Source organism: Gobio gobio (genome assembly GCF_949357685.1).
Source record: "Gobio gobio genome assembly, chromosome: 16".
NCBI classification, from domain to species: Eukaryota; Metazoa; Chordata; class Actinopteri; order Cypriniformes; family Gobionidae; genus Gobio; species Gobio gobio.
In genome coordinates this window covers 33,212,810-33,239,334 of record NC_137109.1, presented here as the reverse complement: position 1 = coordinate 33,239,334, position 26,525 = coordinate 33,212,810, and the positions used below count along the sequence as shown (strand labels likewise).

At 36.8% G+C, this 26,525-nt stretch overlaps 1 protein-coding gene across 3 annotated transcripts in view; it reads left to right on the top strand.

Moving 5' to 3' along the window:
• The window catches only part of rnf130 (ring finger protein 130), a 59,794-nt gene that overhangs the window by 6,555 nt on the left and 26,714 nt on the right, over window positions 1-26,525 (top strand). For all 3 annotated transcript variants that reach the window (XM_079838622.1, XM_079838621.1, XM_079838623.1), the window contains exon 3: window positions 18,908-19,102. In XM_079838622.1, coding sequence (XP_079694748.1) covers window positions 18,908-19,102 — 195 coding nt within the window. The remainder of the gene's footprint in view (window positions 1-18,907; window positions 19,103-26,525) is intronic.

Here is a 26,525-nt window from a genome sequence, read left to right as displayed (position 1 = left end):
AATGAATCCAGTTAATTCCCGATGGTCAGAATAAAGGCCTGCCCTACGTTTTTTTTCTCGTTCTATAAGCAGTTTCACTCTGCATCACAATATGATAGAAAAGTCAAATTCTCTGGTTTATGTGACATTAAATTTGTTGGTATGCATTTGTGTAAAGAGTCCCAAATCAATAGCTAAGCATTCACAAGAAGATGTCTCAGTGCTGTTATTGCAGCATAAACTGCTATTATCTTCAGATGGGTTTGACAGTCTAATGCTGTGAGGCTGAGAGTGTGCCTGTGCCTGTGCGTGCACACGCACCATTTGACTGTCACCACTCACGTTGCATCGAGCATACTCCAATTTATAGCTGCACTTGCTTTTCTAAAGTAATTATAACTTTTATTTTCATTTTCCTTTTCTTTTCTGTCACTATTTTGTCGTCGGTTAAGCAGAATGACCATGTGCACATCATGATTCATGCATGTTTAAAAACTGCTATAAATGTGATTGTTGCAAATTTGTATATGCTGCAATACTGGCACTGATTTTAACAATGTTTGGCAGATCAAAGGTTTAAGGCAAATATTGTCGATCAATCCATCCCTATTAACTATCATTGTACTTATAAGCCATACAAGAACAGGCTATTGAAAGAAGTTACTGAACCTTGATAAGTGTCAAACCAATCACCATCAACTTTTGAGCTTCAGCTCTAAACAGAACAAAAGATTTTGCAGTATATTCACTATATGCCTCAGTAAGCCTGTCTCACACAGAAAACAAGCAGCTTCTTGCTTCCTGTTTGACTGCTTCAAGATTATATTTCCTCAGGAGACCTCAATGTATTCATCTGACCTCTGTTTATCTCTCCTGCTTCTTGGATAGCTTACCAGTGGCTCATCAGTCTAAACAAGGTGGTGAGCACAGAAAGATTCTCTCATCCCATAGAAAGAGTGAACAGGAGAAACAGACAGTGTGCAGGGTCTTGTGACACACCATTTAATTTTTTTCCCCCCTTAGTTCTGATTCCCGACCAGCTGCTGCCATCATTAGGGGTCTGGCAACAAAACAAACCACACTTAGCTATTGGGTAGTGAGACAGAAAATCACCTGCCAATATGCAGAGGTAACTTACCATCAAGCCAAAGAGATGGCAACTTCAACCAAGACTGAGGCCAGTTCAGTGATGAATATTTATGGTGATAAGCATCCTGTAGCATTATTCCCAATGCGTAGCAATTTATGGTGCGTGAACAAGCCCAAATGTTAGTTACGACTACGTCAGAGCAGGGACTAACCCAGCACAATAGGAACTACCAGTGAAGTGACGTAAGTGTACTCTGACTGGTCGAACACACACGAAACACCAGCACCCGCCATTTTTAAAAAGCTGTGTACACAGTAGGGATGGGCGATATTTTATCGTTTGCGATATACCGGTAAAAATTCTCCCCACGATAAGAATTTGTCTTCCCGCGATAATAACGATAAAGCCTCGTTGATGGCGCGACCCATCCGCACAGTGCCGCCGCTGGCCGTTATTACTTTATTATGGCCGCGGTGGCTGCGTTCATCACTTTGTATAGCTGAACGGGGGTTGGAGAGAGAATTTTCTTGTGGTGCCCCCCGCAGCATTCGGTGCCCTAAGCGCCGTGCAATGGGAGCGGCGGCACTGAATCCGCATCTCACGTGCAGAGCGAAAACAGCGAAAGCTGCGGAAGAGTTCATAGCTAAACGAGGGGCTACCTGAGGGCAATCTGAACCTGTACATACAGATGTATTTTCACTCGCTGAGCACTTGGACTGAGCGCTTAAGAGATTCGCTCTGTCTCAATCGATCGGTAAAGCATACTATTTCAGTTCAACTCAATGAATGCGCAGTGTATTTGACGCACATTAAACACTAGTGTGAGGCACGCGACTGAGAGCGCTGAGTGTTTCACACACACTCAAAGAGAGAGCGAGAGAGTCTTATACCACACAGAATTGACGTGCTACATGTAAATAATACCCTTTGTTGTATTTTCCTGTAAAATAATGGCGTTTATTTGGAATTATTCAGCCTTTCATGAACAGGAAGAAACGAATGCACAAACGGGAATCTCATTGGCTGGCTGCACTGTGTTTTGATTTCAACAAATCAGTTTGAATGAGCGCTGACAACGTGATTAATATTCATGAACCCAGAAGCTCATTAATCCTTAGGGCAGTTTATTTTTATTAGTTGAAGAATTTGTGGTATTATTTTCTTATCAACTCAAATTACTGAAGTTCTATCATTAAATCATTATTTGTAACTTTTTTGTAATCTGAAGACATTTTTGGGATAATTACTTTTGCTGTTTCTGCTATTTTTACCACTGTTTGCACCATGAGTGTATGAATAAATACAGAATCGGTTTACACGTAAAACTTGTCATTGATTTGAATTATTATTGTTTGTATTGTGTGATGTTTTTCAGCACAGTTGCACTATTTAAACATTACCTGCACTTTTACAGAAGACAATTATATCTGCAACTTTTCCATTTCTGAAAAGGCTGGTGTGGAATTTTACATAAAAAAAATAAATGTATATATATTATGTATTATAGGAGCCTATTTGATGACATGTACGTTTTACTTAAGATCATTGTTTGTTTTTCTGAGTCTGCATGCAGAATGCATGCAGCTCTCACTTGTATCCAAAAACATGGGGAATGATACTACATTTATCGTCATTGATATCGTTATCGTAATAAATACTAGAAAATATCGGGATACATTTTTAAGTCCATATCGCCCATCCCTAGTACACAGCCTATAAATTAACTCTACAAACATGGAAAACAGTGATAGATGGACCTCTCAAACTCTATGCTAAGGAGAAAATCCAATTCAACTTTGAGGGGACCAAGTGAAACATGAAACATGTATTTCAGCTCAGCTAGTCACATTGGACATCGACCACACGGCAAACGCTAATACTTTTTCATATAATGTCTTTCTTTGTATAGTAGTTACTTAAACAATTATAAGATTTGATTGAAGTGTTCCACCATGTGTTGTCATTTAAAAAAAAAAAAATTATTCCCTGTTGTCCTCCTTAAAGCCAAATATAAGCGCATGAAAAAATGGTAACCTAAAAAATTTAACAACTTTTTACAGGTTAAATCAGGTAGAAATAGCTTTGTACGTTAACACTTGCAGGTTACTTGGAAGAGGTTCCTTAAGTATCATGTGACATGTAAACAGTCCATTGATTTGCTACAACCCAAGGAAGAAAAAAAATTGTAAAAAGAAACAGATGAAAGAACGGACTGGAACCATGTGACGTGCCATATGCTTCTAATTGATCCAGGCAGGAAATGTGAGCTGGAGTAATGTTGGGACATTGATTGCAGTGGTGTTGTTGTCATATGAAGTGGGGTTGGAGATGGTCAGCAGGGTTGAGGATGCAAATTGCCTGCCTGTGTTTTTCTTAATACCTATGATTTTCCTCTGTGTGGGTTCATGTGAGTTCGTAATGTATTCTCATTTGAGACGAACACGGTGTTAGGAGACAAGCTGCTGAGAATCAAATTAGTGTCGTGTCTGAATGTAGTTTGTAGTGATTTTGTAAAGATTTACTCTAAACTTGGTTTATATTCAAAAATACTTAATGGGTTTTGTGCCTCTTCTGAATATGTCTGAAATAGCACTGTAGATTTTGTTTGTTTTTATAGAAGCACTTTAAATCTTCCATTAAAGTCTCAATGATGTTAGTGATTGGTTGAGCTGAACCGGAATCATTTTCAGCTCTGAATCACAGGACATTTTCTTTTGCAAGTATTAAAGACTCTTGGAGGTTTCACATATTTTACTTCCTTGTTTTTGTCGCTTGGGTTTTATTACCACAGCTTCTCATGCACTGAGCAGCACTTATGTGTGTCTGCATTGGACATACTGTATGTAGTGAACTGCTCATCAAACACAATTTCTGCTGATGAGCAGCAGTTAAATATACTATAACAGGCCAAGTATTTGTCATCAACGGTGGCGTCATTCCTGTTATGCGTGACCTTTTGAACTTTGTAACATGCCTGTTTTCATTCAAGAATTTGTATTACTTTGGAAATATGCAAAAATTTCAGAAATGTTATCATTTAATGCTAAGTGAACAGGATGGAAATAAGGTGCTAAAATGTAATGATTACTTGAAAGTAATTTTATTAACCATATTTTGAAATGGTTTATTATACACATTTCTGCAATTTTATCAAACAAGATGGAATGTTGGAATGTGGACAAACCTGGCAAAAACCACAAAACATATGTAGGATGCTATTAAGCTGGCTTTACTATAATTGAAACAATATTCTGAGGAATGCTTTTTTGTAACATGAATATAAATATTATTATAAATAATAATATAACTTGTTATATATAGGGCTGGGCTTTGACACAAATTTCATGATTTGGTTCCATTTTGATTTCACAAGTGATTCAGTTCAGTTCAATTTGATTTGATATCGATTTATTTGGATATGTCAGGTACTGAACATGTCAATCTTTCTCTACTAATGCTGTACACTATACACGCAAGCCTTTCAGTTTGTGCATTTAAAAAAATGTAATTGTGCAGTTAAATGTTGAAGTTTAAAATTGTATTCATGCATCAACTGAAAACAGCATAGACTAAAAGATTGATCCTTGGGATTTAAGAATAGATATTGGTTTAGCAAAAAGAGTCAATTAAAATAGAGTAATTTATATTTTCAACTCAGCCCCAATAGTATTATATTTTCTAATTGCCAGTTTTTCACCCCATGTTTACTTCACTGTTATATATTCTATCTAATGTGACTTCACTCTTTAGAAATTGTGTATCTTCCTTTTTTCTCTCCCTCTCTCTAGCATGTCTTACCTCTTTGCACTCTTAGCCAGAACAAAATACAGTAGATGTGATGTGCTTTGTCATCAACAGTTCTCATGTGCACTTCTGTCAGGATTGACCTACATATCAGTCCAACGGAGTTCTGCTGTGAATGAATGAAAGCTTTTCCTGGAATTTAAAGTGTGCTTTATGTAATATTGAAGTGATTAAAAGTACTCGTTGTAGATTAACCTGAAACGTATTCTTAGTGCAGATATCACATGCAATTTCAGATCCAACACAAGAACAGTTTGCCAGCTGTTCAGGTTTGCACAAACCAAGTCGTATCTTTCTTGCTCCCACAGAGAGAGATGAGAGATACCTCACTGAGGCATGACTTATTTGTGACGTTTGTCTGGTTGCAGTGCAGGTGGTCTGGAAGGATTTTGTTGCTTCTGCTGATGGTATCTAGCATTCCTAAGCTTGCACATGCCTGTCGTGGTTGTGTCGACAGTGTTAGAGGTGCAAAAACAAAGCAAAACATTTGTGTAAGAAGGCAGATGTTTTCTGCATATTCTTGCATTTAATTTTATGTTTGTAACTGTTTTCTTTCTTGTTGAGACTTGTAGATTATAGGTATCATTTTTCAGAGTCTTTTCTCTGAATATCAGTACTGGCAAAGGTGAATTATGCAACTTTTACAGGAATTAAACATGAGTATTCCAGTTTTACAAATGATGTCTTATTTCTAATTGTTGTTGGCTTTATTTGTTTAGTTTATTATTTAGACATATAGATTTCTTACAGTCAAGTAATATGAAACTGACATTTCACATGTTGTACAAAACTTAAACTGTTCAAGCCAAGCAGTTCACATTGCAAAGCCAATAAAATAAATAACTATGGTAATGATACTACAATAATACCATGATCATATTTGATCATTTCATTAACATATTTTAATCATATTTAAATCAGAAACATTATTGTATCCATTTTCTTATTATTCCTCCCGAATGGGAGTCTATGGCAGCCCTATGAATGGAACATAGGAAAATTAGGGATGCACCGAAATGAAAATTCTTGGCCGAAGCCGAATAATAATAAAACACTTGGCCGGTTTTTAGATATTTTTTTAAATTCCATTTATGAGAAGAAACTTCTCAAACTTTTCACCATTGCATAAATGAAATGGTAAAAATTAGCTTTTTACTATTTTGTCTTGCTTTTCTTAAAAAGAAAAATAAATTACAAAACTACAATTTAAAAATATTTTGCATTCCAGCAGACATTATACAAAAAAAGCACAATATAACTTAAAATAACTTTAAAAAAATAAAAAAAAGTTACATAAAAATATTTTTATTTGGCCATCTTATCTTATCTTTGGCCTATGCCTACAGGTATCATAATCAAATCATAATCAAATTGTGTTTGTTTGTTCATGGGAGGTTTTGTAAGCCTGTATAACTGTATAACAAGAGATCAACAACTGTGGCACCGCTGCAGAAACACGTTGTAAATGGATACATTATACAATGGATACAAATATTGTAAATTGATACAAATATGCACTGGAGCATTTGCCAATATAATTACAGTATCAACTGAGGGTGCTCTTGTTTGCATTTGAGGGTGCTTAGACAATTCAGCAGAACAGTGTCTGCAAACGGCCATTTCAGCATCTTTCTCGGACACTTTAAAGCCTTCTTTAAGCCTTGTTTATACTCGACGCGTCCGCACGAACGCGAGGGTTTGCGCGGCAAAAATGACCTCATCGCAGAGTGCCAAGCGGACGAGGCGCGCACGCAGTCAGCGGAGGCTCACGCTGCGGAGCAAGACGAAAGTATAAACAAGGCTTAATGCTTCCACACTTCCGACATGTGCTGCATTGCTGCATTTAGAAGCGTGTGCGCCTCTCTCACACACGCTGGTTGCTATTTCGTCATCAAAAACCTCATTGTTCGGGAAAATTTATTCAGCCTTTTCACTTATCAGGCTGAATAATTTCGGTTGTCTAACATTTGGTGCATCCCTAAGGAAAATTATTCAAATTGGCACACTTGTAGTTAGGGCTGTACGATTAATCGAAAAATAACCGAAACCGACATTCAGAACCTCTTACCGACATATTTTTCCTATGTCGGTTATTTCGGTTTTCACGTGACTCCGCCCCGTCAGTCACATCAAGTGCAGTTTGCAGGCACACAGAGATGCAGGAGCAGTTATCTGTGTTTATAGATGCCCAGAATCACTATAGTAGCTGCATGTTTTACACAGTTTATACAGGTCAGTTAATTGCTGTTCTTATAGCCTATACGCGCTGCCACCGACACACACACACAGACGGCGCGCGCAAGCCCCGAAGCCGCTTTCACTTTCGTGCTCATAAAGTTTGTCAAGTATGCGTTTAAGGCTTGCCAGTTTCAACATTTAAAGCGATTGTGTACTATTCAAAAACAACAATACCTATCCGTTCAGTGTTCAGCTTCTTTCTGTGACACAGAGCCGAGCCGTGTCTCTGACAACACGCGCGCGCACCCTGAAGGCAGATCTTTCACCTGCGTCACGTGAAGATTGCGTGCAGAGGAGCAGCAGAAACGCAGTGCAAACGCTGTCCTGTGACTAAAGTAAAGTCACTAAAGTAGCTTAGAAACTCAACCGTTATAGGCATACATTTTAATACCTTTGCAGTAAGTACACACCAGAGCTTAATAATGAATAGAGACGGTATGAGTAATTCACACACACACCATCACTCTCTCATTGATGCATTCAGATAAATGTAATGTAGGCCTACTGTGTTAATTTATCTGTATCTGATGTACAACAAACAGAAATCTGCCCCATAGACAATAACTGCTGAAAGTGAACCGTTTCCTTCAAGTATTTTAAAATCACAAAGAAATGCACTTTTTCATCAGGAAAAAAAAATTCCACCTTTTAATAGTAGAAAATATTTACAGTACAAACCTTATCAGGAACTTATTAAAAAACCTTATGAGGGCAAAAAAAAAGAAGAAGCAAAATAATCGTTCATTAATCGTAATCGAGGTCAGATGTTCAATTAATCGAGGTTTTTATTTTTGGTCAAATCGTTACAGCCCTACTTGTAGTGTTGGTAATGAATAGAAATCTGACAAATTTTGGGGTCTCTAAGACCAACTCTATAGCGTCACCACCAGTTCAAAAATTCAGTTTTCAAATGGTTATAACTTTTGAACCCCTTGATCTAGAAAAATGAACTCTGTAATGTACCTTATTCCGTTTTTTTGCTACTTTACGCAATTTTTGCCCAATTCTTATGAAAATTGGCTCCGAAGATCTTTGGACCGAGCCGCACAGAAATGAACAGATTTTTAATATTCGCTACCGTTCCAGAGAAATTCCTCTCCGACGCTGACCATGCCTGTACTGTATTTGTTGTATTATGATAGTTAGCTTAGCATGCTAACCAGTTGCCTTTCATTCTATTGTAGCTCTTCAGTGATCAGGATAACCATAAGCTATTCATGTGTAGCCAGACCTTTCAGACTGACGGCAGAAGGTCTGGACTCCAACGCAGCTTTCATTGGTCAAGGACCGCCCAAGAGGACGTTTGACTGACATGTAACGCAACCATTCACAGTTTGTTTTGATCTGCGTCATGTTTAGGGGCGTAAAATGTAAAGTCGATGTCCCTGTAATAACAGACTGGTGTGCATCTACAAATTATTCATTCATAAACACGTAACATACACGTCTCGCAGACATCCTGTAGTATTCAACCAATCAGATGACTTCGAAACTCCTGAAATGTTTCCAGATAAGTGTACCATATGCATCAGATGTTCAGCCAACAGTCCGTGGGCGTGACGTCTGAGGCTGATACTGACCATAAGCCACATTAGCATTTAATTAGCTTAGCATGCTAATCTGGTTAACTTGCTAAATTATGCTTTTGTGTGCTCATTCTCACACTGAAGGCTCTCCTTGCCAGCCTGGTGAATGTGCATCAACTGAGTAGAGCTGTCTGTTGAGCCACCTGCCCCAGATCTTTCAGATAATGGGTTGGAATCATGTGTGGCACACACTCAGACTGCAAGAGGTACTGTGGCCTGAAGTGGTGCAGAATCTTCATTTTGAGTTCACTCTCAGTTGAGCCACTGAACCCCGGCATCTGGGTGAAAACATGTCTTCCGAGTGGCACACAGCGATAAGCAACAAGCATGTGAGTTTGTGGGTTTGTTTCCTGCCTGGTACAACCTTACTAAAATGTGTGTCATGTTGTTACTCTATATTATCTGGGTAAGCATTGTACTAATCGTTCTTCTTCTTGGATTAGAAATGTTTTTTTTTATTATTATTATTTTGTTCATTCTCATCTGAATTTCTGAAACGATCGGTTTTTCATGTACGTTCTGTTTCTGCTGTTTTTGCTCTTCTTGCTGTTGCTGCCCTATCACTGATGCAGCTATATTTATTACTTTAATTATTATTGTTTTGATATCATTGTATAGTTATACATTTAATATTAGTGCTGTACAAAGTAGAGATGCACCGATTGTAATTTTCTTGGCCGATTCCGATTTTTTGTTAATGAGATCGACCGATTTTTGCCGATTCCGATTTTCTTTCTAAGAACTATAATTGACTAGCCTGACAAGCCAGACCCACATCAAGACAAAGGCCACATCAAGGCTCAACAAAAATTAGTTGGCAAAGCCTTTGTTGAAGACAAATGGTTTAGATGTAGGGCTGCAACAACGAATCGATAAAAAACGATTATTAAAAGAGTTGGCAACGAATTTCATTATCGATTCGTTGTGTCGCGCAACTTTTATGCCCATCAATAAGATGCGGAGATGTTTGAGTATAAAGAAAGCACGGTTGAGCGCAAAGCAGAGTGGAAGCGGGCGAGCTGTGCTGTACCCGTCGTACCACGCAGCGGAAAAGCAAACCGAGCCGAGCGTACCAGTCGAAAAGCGCCATTAATAAATCGATTTTATTATTGTGTTAATTGCAGCGAAAGCGACGCGACATGGCACGGGAGCGCACCGGTGGTGTTTCAGCACCTAAAGCCAAAACATCTTGGAGTCCTTGATAAGGAGGAAGGGAGTTCAACAGCAGGGTGACGTCAATGCTGCCTTCACGTGCTCTCGGAATTATCGTAAATATGAGTTTCCGAGGTAAACATTGCACATGAACGCCTTCACATTTTGAAACTTGAATGCAATGCGCTCGTAATCACGACTTCAGAAGTCGGAATCATCAAATTACCGGTAGCACGTGAAGGCAGCATTAGTCACTACAAAATCACACTTTTGTTCCGTTTGGAAGTGAGGAGCGTGCCGTCCCTCCAGTAGCTCTTCTGGTGCTTGTTTACTCATTATCCAGCTTGACAAGCATGACAAGTTAGCGTTAGCTTGTTAATAACAGTAGTAAAGCAGGGGTGGTATAGTTTGCAAGACTAAAGACACGTTTTTATTCACTTGCCTTTTTTGGCCCATTCATTTTTCAATGTGTTGCTATGTTAATTTTGTTGACAAATAATTTGTCAGTATTTTAATCAACAACATTTTTCACAGACAAAAACGAGACGAAAATCAAAACCAGCTTTGAATGACAAAAACTATGACTAACATCTATTGTCATTTTCGGTCAGCATTCCATTCCATTTGTGCTCTTAATATTAATCAAACAACAAAAGACAGAGAAAATCACCTCTTTAGTTTTAATAAGGATTCATTATATTTATTATACATTAATTATTTAATTCATATTTAATCTATAAGGAATGTTGTATGCAAGTTGTTATAAAGAATGCATATCATTCATTGAAAATAAGACATTGTGTTCTTCTTTAGGAGGAGTAGTTTTATTTAATTGTTACATAATATTTTTTTAATATGTCACAGCAGTTAAATCTGTGTCTGGATTTAATATCATTCATATTTATAGGTTAATACAGTAGATGTATTCTCCAGGAGTATATAATGGGTTTGGACATTTTAGAGAAATTCTTAATGCATTACAATTGAACTAAACCCATTAATTTTGTTTGTGAGTGTGTGCGTCTAGAGTGTAGTGTAGAGAACAAGTTCTAACATCCTGTTAAGTTTTCTGATTAGTATTTTTCTTTATAAAAAATTTAAAAAAAGATGTATACATTTATTGTAGCAACCTGTGCACTTTCTGAAGATTTTTTGCACTGTGAATTTGCACTGTCAGTTCTTTTCTTGAATAAAGGATTGGAAATGAATGTTTTTTTTTTTATATATATCCGATTCATCGATTAATCGAGGAAATAATCGACAGATTAATCGATTATTAAAATAATCGTTAGTTGCAGCCCTATTTAGATGACACCACTTTGTTCATTTTATTCTTAAATAAGGCAGTGCAGATCAAGGGCACTGCAAAAATCAAAATAGCAAAAACATCAAATAGCAACTTTACATTTGTTTTTCAACAAATTTTTGATAATTCTTTATTTTTTTGTTGTTGATTTGGTTGTATGTAATACAGCTTTATAAATATTATTCACCCATATTAATTAAGGCTGATATGTCTCCTCTGGTGATGACAGACATGCCCCAGATACACAGGATCAATTTGATTTTAAAACTCACACTGATCAACTCTCATGCTCCATCGTCTGATTAGAATTAATAGAGACAGGGATTTCTAGGAAGCACATGTCCTCCGGCACTGCATTTAATTTGTGAAAACCATAATGCTCTGCCTAGCTATTGGACAAGATCCCGATTTGATTTAGCAGACATTCTGTTAGTCCCAGCTAATGATTGGTAGAAATGACCTAGTGCCAGATTGCTCGATCAGCCTCTGAACTAGTGTTGTCAGAAGAACCGGTACTGACATTTTTATAATGTGATGATACCAGAATGATTAGCTTCTTTAAAGAAAAATGTTACTGACCCCAAACTTTTGAACTATACTTTCCATTGAAGCTTTATATTTATTTATTTATGCAAACAGCTGTATTTATCTGGTACAAAAACAATGCTGGTATATCAGTAGTAATACCGAGTTCTGGGTATATTCAGTACCCAAGAATAGGCAGCTGCTTTTAGTCACTTCCGTGTTTATCTAAGCACAGGGGTCCAGACTAACTAACTGCAAAAAGACTGAATATGAATCCTGGATTAGCAAGTGTGTATGAATGCCGCAGACGCACAGTTTAATTTACCACATAGTGTTTTCAGCCTCTGGCGCCTCACTATATGAGGACATGAGTGCTTGAACTTCATCTCCAGAGCTGCTCTAAAAAGTCACTTCATGATCATTTCACCGTTTCATTTGAGAAAAACTATCATATCATACACCCACAGAAACTCAAAGGTCTTCACGGCACCCCATCAAAATAAAAGTTGAGTTTAATCTGACAGAAATATAACTAAATATGCTGACTAACAGTAGCCTAATATATCTCAATGTAATAATAATACTAACACCTATAATAATAATAATAATAATAATAATAATAATAATAATAATAATAATGATAATAATAATTATAATTATTATTAGGTTAGTTGCTTATTTTTCATTTGATCTTTTTTATAAACAATGTTTACTTTTAAACAACATGTACCCTTCAATGTAGGTACTTATAATGATTACCATCATAAATAATAAACATTAAATTGAATGTATATATTTTTTCAAATAGTTAAATAAAATAGTAAAATAGTTACAACAGATTTTTTACATTTTAATTGGTAGCGACTACTGGAATTTTGGTATTGTGACATCCCTACTCTCTGAACCAATGTTATTGGCTCTGAAAATGTTGGCCATCTATTGGATGTGTGTTGTGTTCTGATGTTGGAAGGGGTGATGAATTGAGAAATCAACTTTCCTTTGAGCCTTTGATATATAAAAGTTCATCATGATATAAGAATATCCTGTAAGTTTCGGAGCTGAAAACTTCCTTGTTAGTCAAAAAAAAGCTTTTATTGACACCAGGCCCAGAAAACGCTCGATCACAGAATATGTCGACCTTTGATGTCATCGTATGCTGAAAAGCCACCTCAAGCCCGCCCACCAACTCGTGGAGCTAAACGGATCGCGCTACCGAGCAATAAACATGCCGGTTCCAGCTCACATGCGCGCTTGTTCGCTTCATTTCACCGTGGAATCATTTGTAAACAAGATACAGGTCGAGACTGAATTTGCAGACATAATGAGATTAAAACACAATGCTGTGCTTTCTATATTGGGTCCGACAGGAATGGTGCAACACACTTATGTGAGTAAAACATGCTTTTTATATGTGATAGTATTGCATTGTTACAGATCGTATTGATTATGTGCAGGGGCGCTGCTAAGGGGGGGGGGAGTTAGGACGATTCTAAGGGCCCATGCACTTTTGGGGCCCCCAGAGATTGGTTTTATTAGTACTAATAGTACTAGTAGTAATGTAATATAAATTATAAATGTATAATCTACCAAAGAGTTGCAAATATAACAAAATGATGGCTTATTTCCAGCAAAATCCAGCAAAACGCTCCACTCACAAACCACTCACGCTCATGGGTAAAACGACATTTGCTCAAATCCCACTCCGACATGAAATTTATCTGTACTGTAAGAGAAAATGCATAATAAAATGTATTTAGTTTTATATTTATGTTTAAATGTTACAATGTAATTTTTATGTCTATCGGTGTAGTCAATCTGTCAATGTTGATTATGAAAAGTGAACAGCATGAGTGAGAAAGGACACATCATATGATGTTCAATGCCAGGAGACATGGAGTGGGTCAGACTTGATTGTGGCCACTTCATTAAGTTTTGTTTTGTAGAAAGCCTTTCTTTAAAGTAAATTTCATTTTGTATAAATTGTATCTTTATTTTAATCAATGTTTCATCGACCAATTGGGGCATTCTGGGTTGAGTGAGCGGAGCTTAATTGGTCAGTATTATTAAATTGCAGACAAAGATTTTGGATAGCTAGATTGGTGCGGTAGGGGGCCCAACATCATATTCTTTCATAGGGCCCAAAATTGCTAGCGGCGCCCCTGATTATGTGTACGTGTCTAACTGAACATACCTTAGCACGTGTGTGTGTGTATGTATGGTTCGCGGTTATATTCACAGATTGGGCCGGCCAAGTAATACAAAAAAAAAATAACATTCCAATCAATCGCACGTGGATGTGAGATGAATCATTGTGTTTGTTTGGTAAAGACATTTTGCAAGCCCTGGGAGCATTTCCCCACACGCTTTCAAAACAATTCCCACATGTACTGAGGGGAGCTGAAGCTCATTAAATATGCTAATTCGATCCAATCCTAGCAGTGGGCGTTTACTTTCATGTCTTCAGTGCGGCACGTCCAAAGAAACCGAGCGTTTCTTGAGAGAGCCTCAAAACCAGGGCAGAAAATAGCCTATTACTTATTCATTATGATGTTTTCGAATGTAAAAACCATGCAAATGTCATAAGTTGACCTCAGACAACACTACAGTATAAACATTTTTAAAAGCCAGTTCATTACCCCTTTAAATATAAACTGCATGAGTTTATTTTTCAGCTGAATGGTAGAGTTCCGATGTATACCTATAAATCTCCATAACAGGATCCCATTTGGATGACTAACTTTTGCCTCATGCTCTGCATTTGTATCTCTCCTTTTTATTCGAGAGCAGCGTGGACATGTGAGAACATGCATTTGAATACATTTTTTTGTTTGTTTTGCATTTGTTGTCTTTGCATTTAGTCAATTTAAATGATGATGCAATGATATTTAAAATGAAAAGGCATTGTTTAAAAGATCAAACAAAATTTTATTTTACCAGCTTTAAGTAAGATGGTAGCGTCTTGTCGAGCCTGATCTAACACACTGCGTCATTTAAGTTAATCATTTCTGGTTGTGTATTAAGTGCAGCAAGACTTAAAAGAGCACTTTAACAAGGAATTCTCACTGCTTTAGATGGCATATGGAATTTAATCCATCTAAATTCTCCTGCATGACATCTTATTAAGATTACATTTACATTTTTGTGCACATTCCTGCACTTTCGCCCTAACTAGATCTTGAATTAGTCTAAAGGATAAGTCACTAATTACATCAGATTTTCCTTCATGCGGATTAATCACTTTTGAAGAAATAGGGAAGGAGAAAAAGAGAAAGATACAAATACTGTATTGGATTGTATTTGGTTTTGGTTTTGGTTTGTGTGCCATGCTCTGTGGGAGTTGCTGAATTACCATATGATGACCAGCCAAATGTATGGCAGTGATGCTTATGAATTTCTGCATGGTTCTCTTTTTAAATTGTATCCAGCTTGTGTAAAATGCCCAAACTCTCCATCTGTCAAAGTCCCCTTTTGAAATGGGGATTTTTCTCTGTCTCACATTAGAGGTCTTGATCTGTTTACCAACAATCATCTGTCATAATTCTGCCATCATCTTTGTAGAAAAAAAATTAACAAAATGTAATGCCAAAAATGTAATAGTTTGGTGCGTCCTACTTTATTAACATGTGATTGACTGCCTTAATTAAGCTCAACCTTTCCACCATGTTAGTTATTGAAAGACAAAATGTTTACACAAGTAGTTTCTTTATTTTATGGGAATTATAAGTAACTATAAACCATTGTATGGTCCTAAGTTAGCTAAACCTTAGCTTAAATCTGTTACATATGGCCCATGGCACATATGGTTTATTGTTAGAAAATAATGATCATTCAAATTAGGGTTTTCAATTGTATTTAGGCGTGTCCAACATTATAAAAATGAATATAAAATAAAGATATTTTTCTTTGACCTCCTGTGGTTGACGATCAGCATTTTCTTAAAGTTAAATCTTTTTTACTTACCAGTCTTAAAATGAGTTTCATTCCATAATTTGTACCATGGAAAGTGCTTTTTTTATTTTATTGATTTTTTTTTTTTATTCCACAAGAAGTGAAATGGACTTCAGTGTTCAAACTCTCATACTGAGGTCACACACATTAACAGTTTGAATATTTCCATGTCAAAGTTGAACAAAACAGTCCCGATGGTTTCATGTGTTGTTGCTTTATCACTACGTTTTTGGGATGTCATGGAGTTGCTTATTATATAACCTTACGTAACTTGGAGAAAGTTCAAATAGAAGACCAGATTTCACCAGCTTTCCTTACGAACCCAAATATGCCCTCTCAGCACTGATAACGCTGCAAAGTCAGAGATGCACTATGCAACACCAGCCTCGACCTTAAAGGACTTTCAGTACTAACTGCAATTACTGCACATTAAATATTATTTAAACATTTCCAGTTAATAAACACATTTTGATAAACACAAGCATGACATCGGTATATGGAATGCCAAAAGAAAATGTTATTGTGTTGTTAACGGTTATTTTGTAGAAATATACCACTGTGAATTAATTTCCACCTGTGAACATTTGTTATTTCAGTCCATCTATATCTATAGGCTGTTTTTATGGTTTAATATCAGGTGATGTTTGGATTAATATTATGACCATCTCAGCTCTACTCTGCAGAGTCTCAGCTGTAGGTCAGTTGCATGAATAATTCATCATTCATGCTGATATTAATATTATGGTAATCAAAGGGTCTATATTAGCTTGTGGACCAACATTATTAGCTTCTGGACTCCTCGTTGGTTGCTTCTCCACCCCAATAAATACACACACTCCCAAACACCAACATTATCTTAGTGTTGATGCTGCAAACTGATGAATATTTGATTCTGCTTCATCTTCTTTGTCTGTGTGAGCGTGCCCAGATATGTGTATGCATACAGTATGTGAATGTGTGTTTGTGTGTGTGATCCTAATGGTAAAGAGATTATCTTTCTGCAGCAACCTCTCTTCTTGGATTTTTGTGTTTAGTGCACAAGTATTGCTGGAATGCCTTGAGGGAAGGATGGTGGGTTTTGCTAGGGAGGTGGGCTGGGTGCTGAAACAAGCAAAAGCCTTCGTATTACCTTTTAAAGACAATCAATTATCGTGACCTGCTCTGCCTCCCTGTGGGGGTTCCAGCTCTCCTCGAGAGCAGGCCAGGCTGCTTCGACATATGAGTCAGTGTTTGGAAGTGACAGGGCGTTAGTTTGCATAGCCCAACTCATGAGAGTGCCTCCATAACTTCCAGTGTCAATGGAGCAATCACATAAGAAATGGGGAGGCAGGTGGCCCCCACATACTCTATTACATTACTAATGAGTTTAGTGGTGGTATGCTTTCAGTCCACAGATGTCATGGTGGTGAGTGTGCGTTTCATTAGAAATGCAAGTCAAAAGCACAAGGTGAGGTTGCGTATTTAAGCACAACCTATTGACATTTCAGTTCATCCAGTTGGATTTGTAGTGGATTCTTTGTTTATATCTTTAGGATTCAAAATTATGATTTCTTTTACATTCCTTTTGGAGTTTTTGCGAGTCAGATATTATTGGGATATTATGTGTCATGTTTTCGTTTGTATGTGAGTTCAAGGGCATAGCCTATATTTGTTTGTTTCGATGTTATGTGTTACACAACCGTTCAAAAATATAAGGTTGGTAAGATTTTTGTAATGTTTTTGAAAGAAGCCTCTCTTATTTTATAAAAAAGTACAGTAAAACAGTAATATTATAAAATTTATTTAAAAACCAATATTTATGAGTTAAATGAACTCTTAAAGTATAACTTTAATATTAACTTTAATTTCCTCTAAACCTTTGTAAAATACTCCACACCACACTTATACATGACATTGGCCTTCATTGTCGATGAGTAAAGCAATACAGCATATATTACAGTTTTGACATGTATACAATATTTTACAACATATTTACAACATTTAAACTCATGTAACAAACATTTTAGAAGTAAAAATGAAACATTTAAAAGTAATTCAAGTGTAATCAACCTGTCTGTTATCCCATTTCCACCGTAGCAGCGCCGTTTCTCGAGCCTGAGATGGACTCGCGCTCTGCGGGTGGACTTTGAACTTCAGACCGCCGTCCTGCGTTTCACTCGTAGCTGAAAGATGCTGCAACACGCCTGACTCTATAACCTGCCAATAAACAAACAGTGCACAGTTTTAAGAACATTTTATCATCCAAATTAAGTATATTCATTATCTTAAGGAATAAAGTTGTGTGTTTTGAGCAAGGCAGTAGCACCAGGGGCTTCAAAGACAGATGCAGCACTCGTTTACTCACATTGCGTCCCTGTATGTTGTTTTGCATTAAATAAAAAGATCTTAAGCTCCGTAATGATTTTATAGATAAAATAAAACACACAAACCTGAATTTCACAGAGGAAATGTTCCAATTCTGCGACGCTGAGAAGAAGGAACTGCTCTGGAGACTGAAGAGAATTCAAACAGCCCACGCTCACTCAACCGTCGAGCTGTCATCACGTCAAGGGGTGGGGGAGGGGTGCAGTGTTCTAATCAAGTAAACTTACTACATTTCTTTAGTGCGTGTTAAATATTAATAATCTTGATTTGAATTAAGTTATATTTGTGGTTCTTCAAACAGATCGATTTAATTATCCTTTCTCAAATATTTAGATAGAAATTTCACAAATATTAAGTATATTTGAAATAAATAAAAATAAAAATTGGTTATTCGAACACTAAATTCTTTTAGTGAAAAAAACGTAAATATAACTGTAAATTTGAGACAAAATAAACTGTTGGATTTTTAGTCAATTTTTTTGATATGTTCAACTCAAAACATCAAGTAAATGATATTTAGAAATTGTATTAAGTTAATAAAGTTAATTATTACTGTGATATTTACTAAGCCACTTAATAATTTTTTAGAGTGTATACAAATAAATCGTTAATATGTATTTTTGCACAAGGATGTACAGCAGTTTTTGGGATGCCATCCAAATTTCAAATCAACACCAGTGGAAATTCATGATTATTGATACCCATTTTTGATGTGAAAAATTAGTAAATGTAAAAAAGACTAATACATTAGTCTATTAATACATTTTTAGGTTGATGCAAAAAATTTAGAAAATGGCAAACTCCAAACAATAACTTTTGTTGGAGCATGTGTTCTGTACAAAGTTTAAAAGAAGACAGGAGTCAAGGCCCTCTAACTTTCTTTCTTTCTTTCTTTCTTTCTCTCTTTCTTTTTAGCGGTGGATTTGCAAGGCTGCTGTCCGCACACCCGGTTTGTAGTGCCTCCAAAGACCACACACTGGGTGGCCATTATGCAGAGAGGGAAGTGTACCTTCAAGGAGAAGATCCTTAAGGCAGCTGCTTTCAATGCCTCGGCTGTAATAATCTACAATAACAGCACCAAAGAGGACACAGTCACGATGGCTCATGAAGGTGAGCTCCATAATTTATGTATTGTCATCAAGACTAACACAGCCATGTACTTTGGTGTTATGCATGCATTTATAACTGCTTCAGTGACCTGACTCAACTGTTTTGTTTTGTTTTCTGACAGAACTTAATAATTTTGACTACATGCCAGTTAACATTAAAAATGTTGTTCAAAATGTGCATGTAAATGGATAATATTGGTCTGCAGTTTTTTGTTTTTTCTCAGTTAGGAATACGGGAAGTGGTAATTGTTATTTTTGACAGGACTTAGTGCTTTTACAGAGTCCTCTGACTAGTTAGATTAAGGTCTTTGCAATGCTTGCAGCAGATTTTAATGCTGTTAGATACATTATCTGGAAAAATCATTGTCTAAGGACTAACTGGGAGAGTGAAAGAGAAGCTAAGTGTGTAGTGTGTGTGTGTGTGTGTGTGTGTCAGTGTCAGTGTAATAGAAATACAGGTTTATTCTGACTGCAGCTCCAAAATTTGCGCAGTAAAGATGACTGTAAAATGAAACTTACCAAAGTTACTTGTTAAAACGCCACTTTTGTGTGTGAGGAAGCTGTCACTCACCAAAAGTTTTGTGCAGTGGACAGCAGACAGTCTGGGGGAAAATGTTGCTGTGCTCAGCAAAATTATTATTATTTTTTTTATTTTTTTTAAAGAGGATTTTGGTGAAAGCAATAGCTGACACAGTAATTTCAATGACCATTCCATTCCATTAACAGACCACACAGATACTAACCGGACATGATACAACCACACCACAATACATCAAGCTAATACATTATGGATTGTTTATTATGAATTATGCAAGTATTTATAATACTTGCATGTGGCTTAAATCTTTTTATTTTTTATTGTAGTCCTGCCAGATAATGGATCAAATTTAGCTATTGTAATACTGTATGTAGTTTAATATTAGATTTTATTTTCAGTTGTTTTCAGCAATTTCTAACAGTAATGTCATTAGTAGTCCTTTTATTATGCTATCTAACCTATTCAAAATGTGTAGAAATCTCATCGCAAAACCCCTGTATTCTGTTCCATTTATGTGGTTCTCCATTCAGCTATTTTTGAATGCAAGAACACATCCTGTGTAAATGTTTCCTCACTCATTCTGTGCTGCCTGCTCTCTGTAATTTTGGTGTGTCGAGGTGTGATACCTGTAGTAACAGAAGGGACTCAACAAAAAAAAAGGTGTTAATTTCAAGCTTGATTTGCTCTCATGGTAGAAAAATCCCTTATTACTACATTTTACATGCATATAAGGAAATAATTAATTGTATATTGTGTACAAATTAAATCAATAACCCCAATATGGTTGTTAGGTCGTAACACAAATTTCTTGGTACATAAGTTTTTATTTTATTGTATTAATTGATTAGTTGTTGTTGTTTTTTTTGTCACAAGTAAAAATTTGTGGAGAATTCTCAGTTGTAGTCAAAACAGTAAAACAGTAACCTTGAGGAGCACTAGCATTCAGGACCAATGCTGATTGTTATATTTTCAAGTCTGCTGGCTAGAACGTTATCATCCGTTATCATATTGTGTGTGTGTAGGTGTTTCATTATTTGTCTTAAGGTTGTAAATCTGCTGTGAAAGTGTGACACAGACTGTTTGTTTGGTTTTTGAGGACATTCGGACACGATGAAGGGCTGTGCGTACTGGAATCTATCTGCCATAGCAGTCACTATTCTGCAGGTGCACTTTCTCCCCACACACACACACACGTCTAGCTTGACATATATGCCACAGCTTTGGATGCACAGAGCACATAGGATTCATCCTAAAACTTCTCAGCAGCTTGTTAGGATGTATGAAGGGGTGGGCCGACTAAGGAACATGAGAAAGGGGGGAGATGGTGAGTCACGGCAGCGCTATCAGAATGGGATCGATGAGATGTTTAAATATAGCAGGACTGCATGATTTATTCAGAAGGTCCTTTTCCCCTGCCACGTATGGGATTCAAGCCTCTATATACAAGCTGTAAAGGATGTAATCTTGAGGTACCTCACTATACATTTAAATTTTGATTCATATAAAGTTATGACTGAGACAATTGTGCAACGGTTCTGTAATGTAGGGAAGCAAATCTTTAAGGTAATTTAAATCTTTAAGGTGACTTGTTGCCAAATTCAGTGTTAAGATCTTTGGCTTTTGTATAATGTGAATGAAATGCCACACCAGAGCACAAAAAAACTTAAAAACTAAACCTAAATAACTAATAATTACTAAAACTGAATTAAAGGTCCCATGGCATGACATTTTCATTTTATGAGGTTTTTCAACATTAATATGAGTTCCCCTAGCCTGAATATTGTCCCCAAGTGGCTAGAAATTTTGATTGGTGTAAACCGAGTTCTGGCTGTCTTTCTCTGCCTTTGAGAAAATGACAGCTCAGATGAGCTGATCTTGAATTTTCCTGTAATGACGTCATAACAGGAACGGTTACCTCCCTTTCCTCCGCCCAGAGAATTTTGCATGCCCATGCGAGCGCCATATTTGTTTGTCCTCGAGAGATCATGGCTTGTGAATGAGTGAATGCTGGCAGTTTCTCAGTGTTTGGATGTACAAAGGAAAACGGAAGTCTTTTTTCAATTCCTTCTGATCTGTGATCAGTGATTTCTGATGTGTAGCTAATTATTCAAGTTCACACAGAACTTTATTATTCGTGCACACACTGCGGCTTCTCTCTCTCCTGACAGAGCGGTGTTTTCTATCTCGTGAGTCAGTGTTTTTGTACGTCCTCGTCGCGTCTATCTGTTCTAAAATTTGCATACAGTCGTGAGTTTCTGCTCAACATTGGCAGAGCCACATCTTTGGAGATTAACTTAATGCACGCCGAAGCTTGGGCTTTTCAACATCACCGACCCCCAGTACTGCATCACGCCCACAGCGGAGGCGCCATACGCGGTGCGAGATTAAGCAGAAGGGGGGTAAGCGTGAGGGTATCCGGGCCAGCTATCCCCACAATAAACTGGATTACATTCGATTACTGCGCTGTTGTGTCTTTGTTTGCACTGTGTACTCAATGCGCGTCACTGACACTTTTCATATGATAGGAAAATATCTAAAAATAATGCTATAATCAACACTTACTCGTAACTCGTTCATCTCGACAGCTGTAATGGTACATTACATGTGTTACAAAGTTGGTAGAATAAGGAGGAAGACAGGCTCGGCGTGACTGGGACTCGTGTTTATTCAGAACTCTCAGATACAAACAAAATAAACTTGCGCTGACAGCTCTCACAACTCAGTAGTTACAATATAACTTTGTTAGCAATCGTTCCGTCTCTGGTCCACTAGTGATGTCCGGTTCGCGATCAAATTCTTTTTAGTGAACCGAACCAGTTCACCAAACCGGACTGAATTGTTCTAAATGGTTAGCGTCTCGAGTCAGCGCTGATCCATAATTTACTAAAGTTACTAATAGGGCTAAACGATACATCGAATTTTCATCGTCATCGCGATATGAACTCGCGCGATGAACACATCGCAACCGACAGCCTGATACGATGAATAAGGGAAAACAGTTTATTACATGCGCCAATCTGAGCAACGTATTCTGAATACTTGGATTACTTCCACATTGAATTGCATTTTATAAGTCTAGGAATGCGGCCATCAAATCCTGCTTACTAAACATATATTATAAAATATCTGCGGTCAACGGGGCCAACGGCGCTTGGGCTAGTAAATCAGCGCATAGGAGAATGTAAAGTTGCACGTCAAATAAGCAGGGCACCGGCGGTGGTCGGCCAAAACACTTTTTTTTGTTTGTGAATGCTGTTTTACGTGAATATTAATGACACGAGTGAAGCACACAGCTTCATTTACAAAATAAATAATAGGTTTGCAATTAAATGTTACATCGCAGCCATGGAAACATAAGGATTCATGCCGAACGAGAAGCTTTGTGTGGTGAGACAAATTTAAGATTGCTTGCGTTGCTATCTGGTCACACGATTTTCCTCAAATTTAACAATAGGCTTAGGCTTACTCCATTTTATTCTACTGGACATGGAATCTCTTATTTGTTTCCCCAAATCCTCATTTACGTCTCTCGGGGATTATCGTGTCTTCCTTGTTTGATTAATTTAGGAGTAGCCTAGGCTATATTCGCATCATTTAGGCCTACTGTGGTAAAGTAGAAAACGGAGTAGGACAGATACATTTTACTTCAAACTTTACTTTATTTAACACAGTTTGTGCTTGCTATTAGACTTGATCAAGTTTATGTGTATAGCGTATTTCATACTGTATGAAATACGCTATACACATAAACTTGACCAAGTCTATGAATCATACACGCCGGAGATTTTTAGTTTCGCTTTCTCTCAAAGCGCATAATCAAACAAAGCCTCAGTTCTTGACCCTGCGGAAGATAATTTCGTTCTTCACATTTTACTACAAGTAGCCTATCAGTTTTGGAACATCAGGAGAAAGCATTAAGATATTAGAAAACGATGCTTCTTTCCTGCTCGTGTCTTCCCTTTCAGCGCAAAGAGGCATGACGCACGTCTGTGAGGAAACAAATTATTTCTTTAACTAATATTTATACTTATACTATTTATATTTCGATTATTTACAGATATTTATTTAAATGTTTTACAGACTGTAGTTTGTTGTTTCACTGACGGAAGTAGGCCTACTAAAATAAACACGTATGTTTGAGCCTTATAAAAAAAATATTTTTTTTTTTTAAATGTAGGCTATTTAATTGAGGTAGCCTATATATATATATATATATATATATAATGTCAATCTCAATTAAATAGCCTACATTTTGAAAATAAAAAATATAAACGAATAATATATTTAACGAATATATAACGAATTTATAGGCTATATAAAAAAATATTCGTTCTCCCTTCTCTTTCTTTAATATGAAATGCTGTTTGAATTTCCAAGATAGAAACGATTTCTTGCCCTGGCTCTGTTGTTCTGGCTCCATCTCTACCTCTACCTCCCGCTGCTCCTCTCCGACTCCATTGTGACTGATCACGCAAACTATGCATTTTTTCGTTTTCATATTGGGGCGTTCTGAGAAATGCATTGAGTTGCCTTAATTTATTTAGAGAGTAAATAAACTCATGAAACAGAGTAGTATGGTTAATGTCATCCATTGATTTCAACAATGTAACTGTATTCTAAATATCAACTATTTAAATTGTAACCGTAACGGAATACAGTTACTCTTAATATGTATTCTGAATACGTAATGCCGGTACATGTATTCCGTTACTGCCCAACACTGAACACGACCTATTAAAGCACTAAGACATGGGGACAGTATAGCTAACATTCACATTTGAATATTTATCGCAAGTCATATCATCATCGCAATATTAAACAATGTTATCGCACATCGCAGCTTTTCCTCATATCGTGCAGCCCTAGTTACTAACTTTCTGACAGTGACAGTCCCTCTGACTAGAAATAAACGAATAACCTGAAGTATATGCTAGTATCTACAACAGTTCACTGAACGGAGATGTGCTGAGAGAACTGATGAGAAGTGAACTCAGGTCCATCCGTCTCTCTGGTGCCCCCTCTGCTACAAGATCTAATACTCATTTCAAATGCAAAGATGTCAGCCAATCACAACAGTGGGCGTTTTACTGAAGTCTCACAGCAGACACGCCCCTTGAAACAGGGCATTCAGCCAGAGGGCAAACATCAGTATAGAAAAAATGCCTTTTATTTCTAAATAATGACATTTTATGATGTAAAAATCATACTAACAGTATAAGTACACCTCAGAATACATTATAAAATAAAATAAAAAATCCATGCCATGGGACCTTTAAAAATGACAAGCAGATAACAAAATTATAAAAAAATAAAATAAAAAATAGAAAATAGGCTAATTTAAATTACTAATAAATACTATAATACGGTATTATATAAATGTGTAAAAAAAAATCTGGATTGATTCAGAACATTATTTTAAAAAAGAATCCCAATGCATCGATTTTATCTAGAGAGATCATTGTTCTTGCACTACATGACAAATTGTGCTTCTAAGCCATGTCTTTTTTAAGTTTTATATGTAGGTTTCAGTCACACATTCAGATCTCTGCATTTAGATCTTGTGTATCTACAGGAAGTTTGGGGTTTGTGTTTGTGCATGTGCTTGTGTGTGTGTGTGTATGTGTGGAGAAGTGTTTTCAACCCAAAAGATGCAAGCAAACTGACACACTTTTTAAGAGAAAGTTAAAAGGATAGCTTTAGTTATAGTAAGTGTGCAGTTATTAAATGTATTTATATAATGTCCTGTTGTGATGTTCTGCAGAAGGATAACTTTAATGGAAGCTGCAAATGTGTTCATATCATATGCATTTACTGGCATTTACTATCATATGCAATTACTATTTAATGGAAAGTATTTAATTCCTCTATCATAAATGCCTTTAAATATCTTTTCAAGTACGGTTTAAAGACTGTGAGTGTGACGAGCTAAAACCAATATTTTACAGAGTGCATCCAAATTCATTATGCCATATGCTCTCTCTCGAGTCAGTGTAGTTTGAAAGATCACATCACCTTCACTTCAGAGTTAGTCAGCATGTGCAGGGCTTAAGACCACCTTTGAGGGTGTTTCCCTTTTAACAAAGATCAATATTTGCATGCCTTGACCTTTACAGCAGGAACAAGTCGATAATGAATAAACAGATTTCTAGCGCCATTATAATGTAAGGCCATTCACACATTTTTTTCTTTCTTTTCAGATGTTAGGGTCAGTGGTTCTATATGCATGAAGGACAAGTTATTAATGTTCTTTTACATTTAAATATTTGGCTGATTTTATTGATATCTCTATGGGATAATATTTAGCTCATAATATTTAGTTTGACAGTACTGCAAGTACCATGTCTAACAGACTGTGCCTGTGTAAGTGAGTTCTGTACCATGATGTATACGTATCATTACATACATCTGTTGGTTTTCATGCCTTTTATAGAAAAAAACGGCCTTGGAGTGGATCAGAGCCTCTCTATCAGTCACCGCTGGAGCAAATTGTCCCTGTCCTGCCCTAGACATCTTCTTTACTGCTGACAAACTGCCTTCTGAGCCAGCCAGCATGCTAAACAGCCACGTCTCATTCACACCTACATACACGCATTAGTAGTCACATACACCAATGCGTATGAAAATCTATACAAAATCACGACAGCAGGTAGACTGCATAATTAAATCTTTGTTCATGCATGATTAAATGCACATAATGTCAGACACACAAGCAGCCACATTCAAATTCTCTAACATTCAGACTTCTTTCTACCACTCTTTGCAACTTAAGACATTCAGGATTTAACTGTAAGATGCTGCAGTTTTTATACACAAGGGATGATGAACCCTTGATTGCTTCCATAGCAAATGCATGCCTGTTCACCCTCTCAAATCTTAATCCACTGAA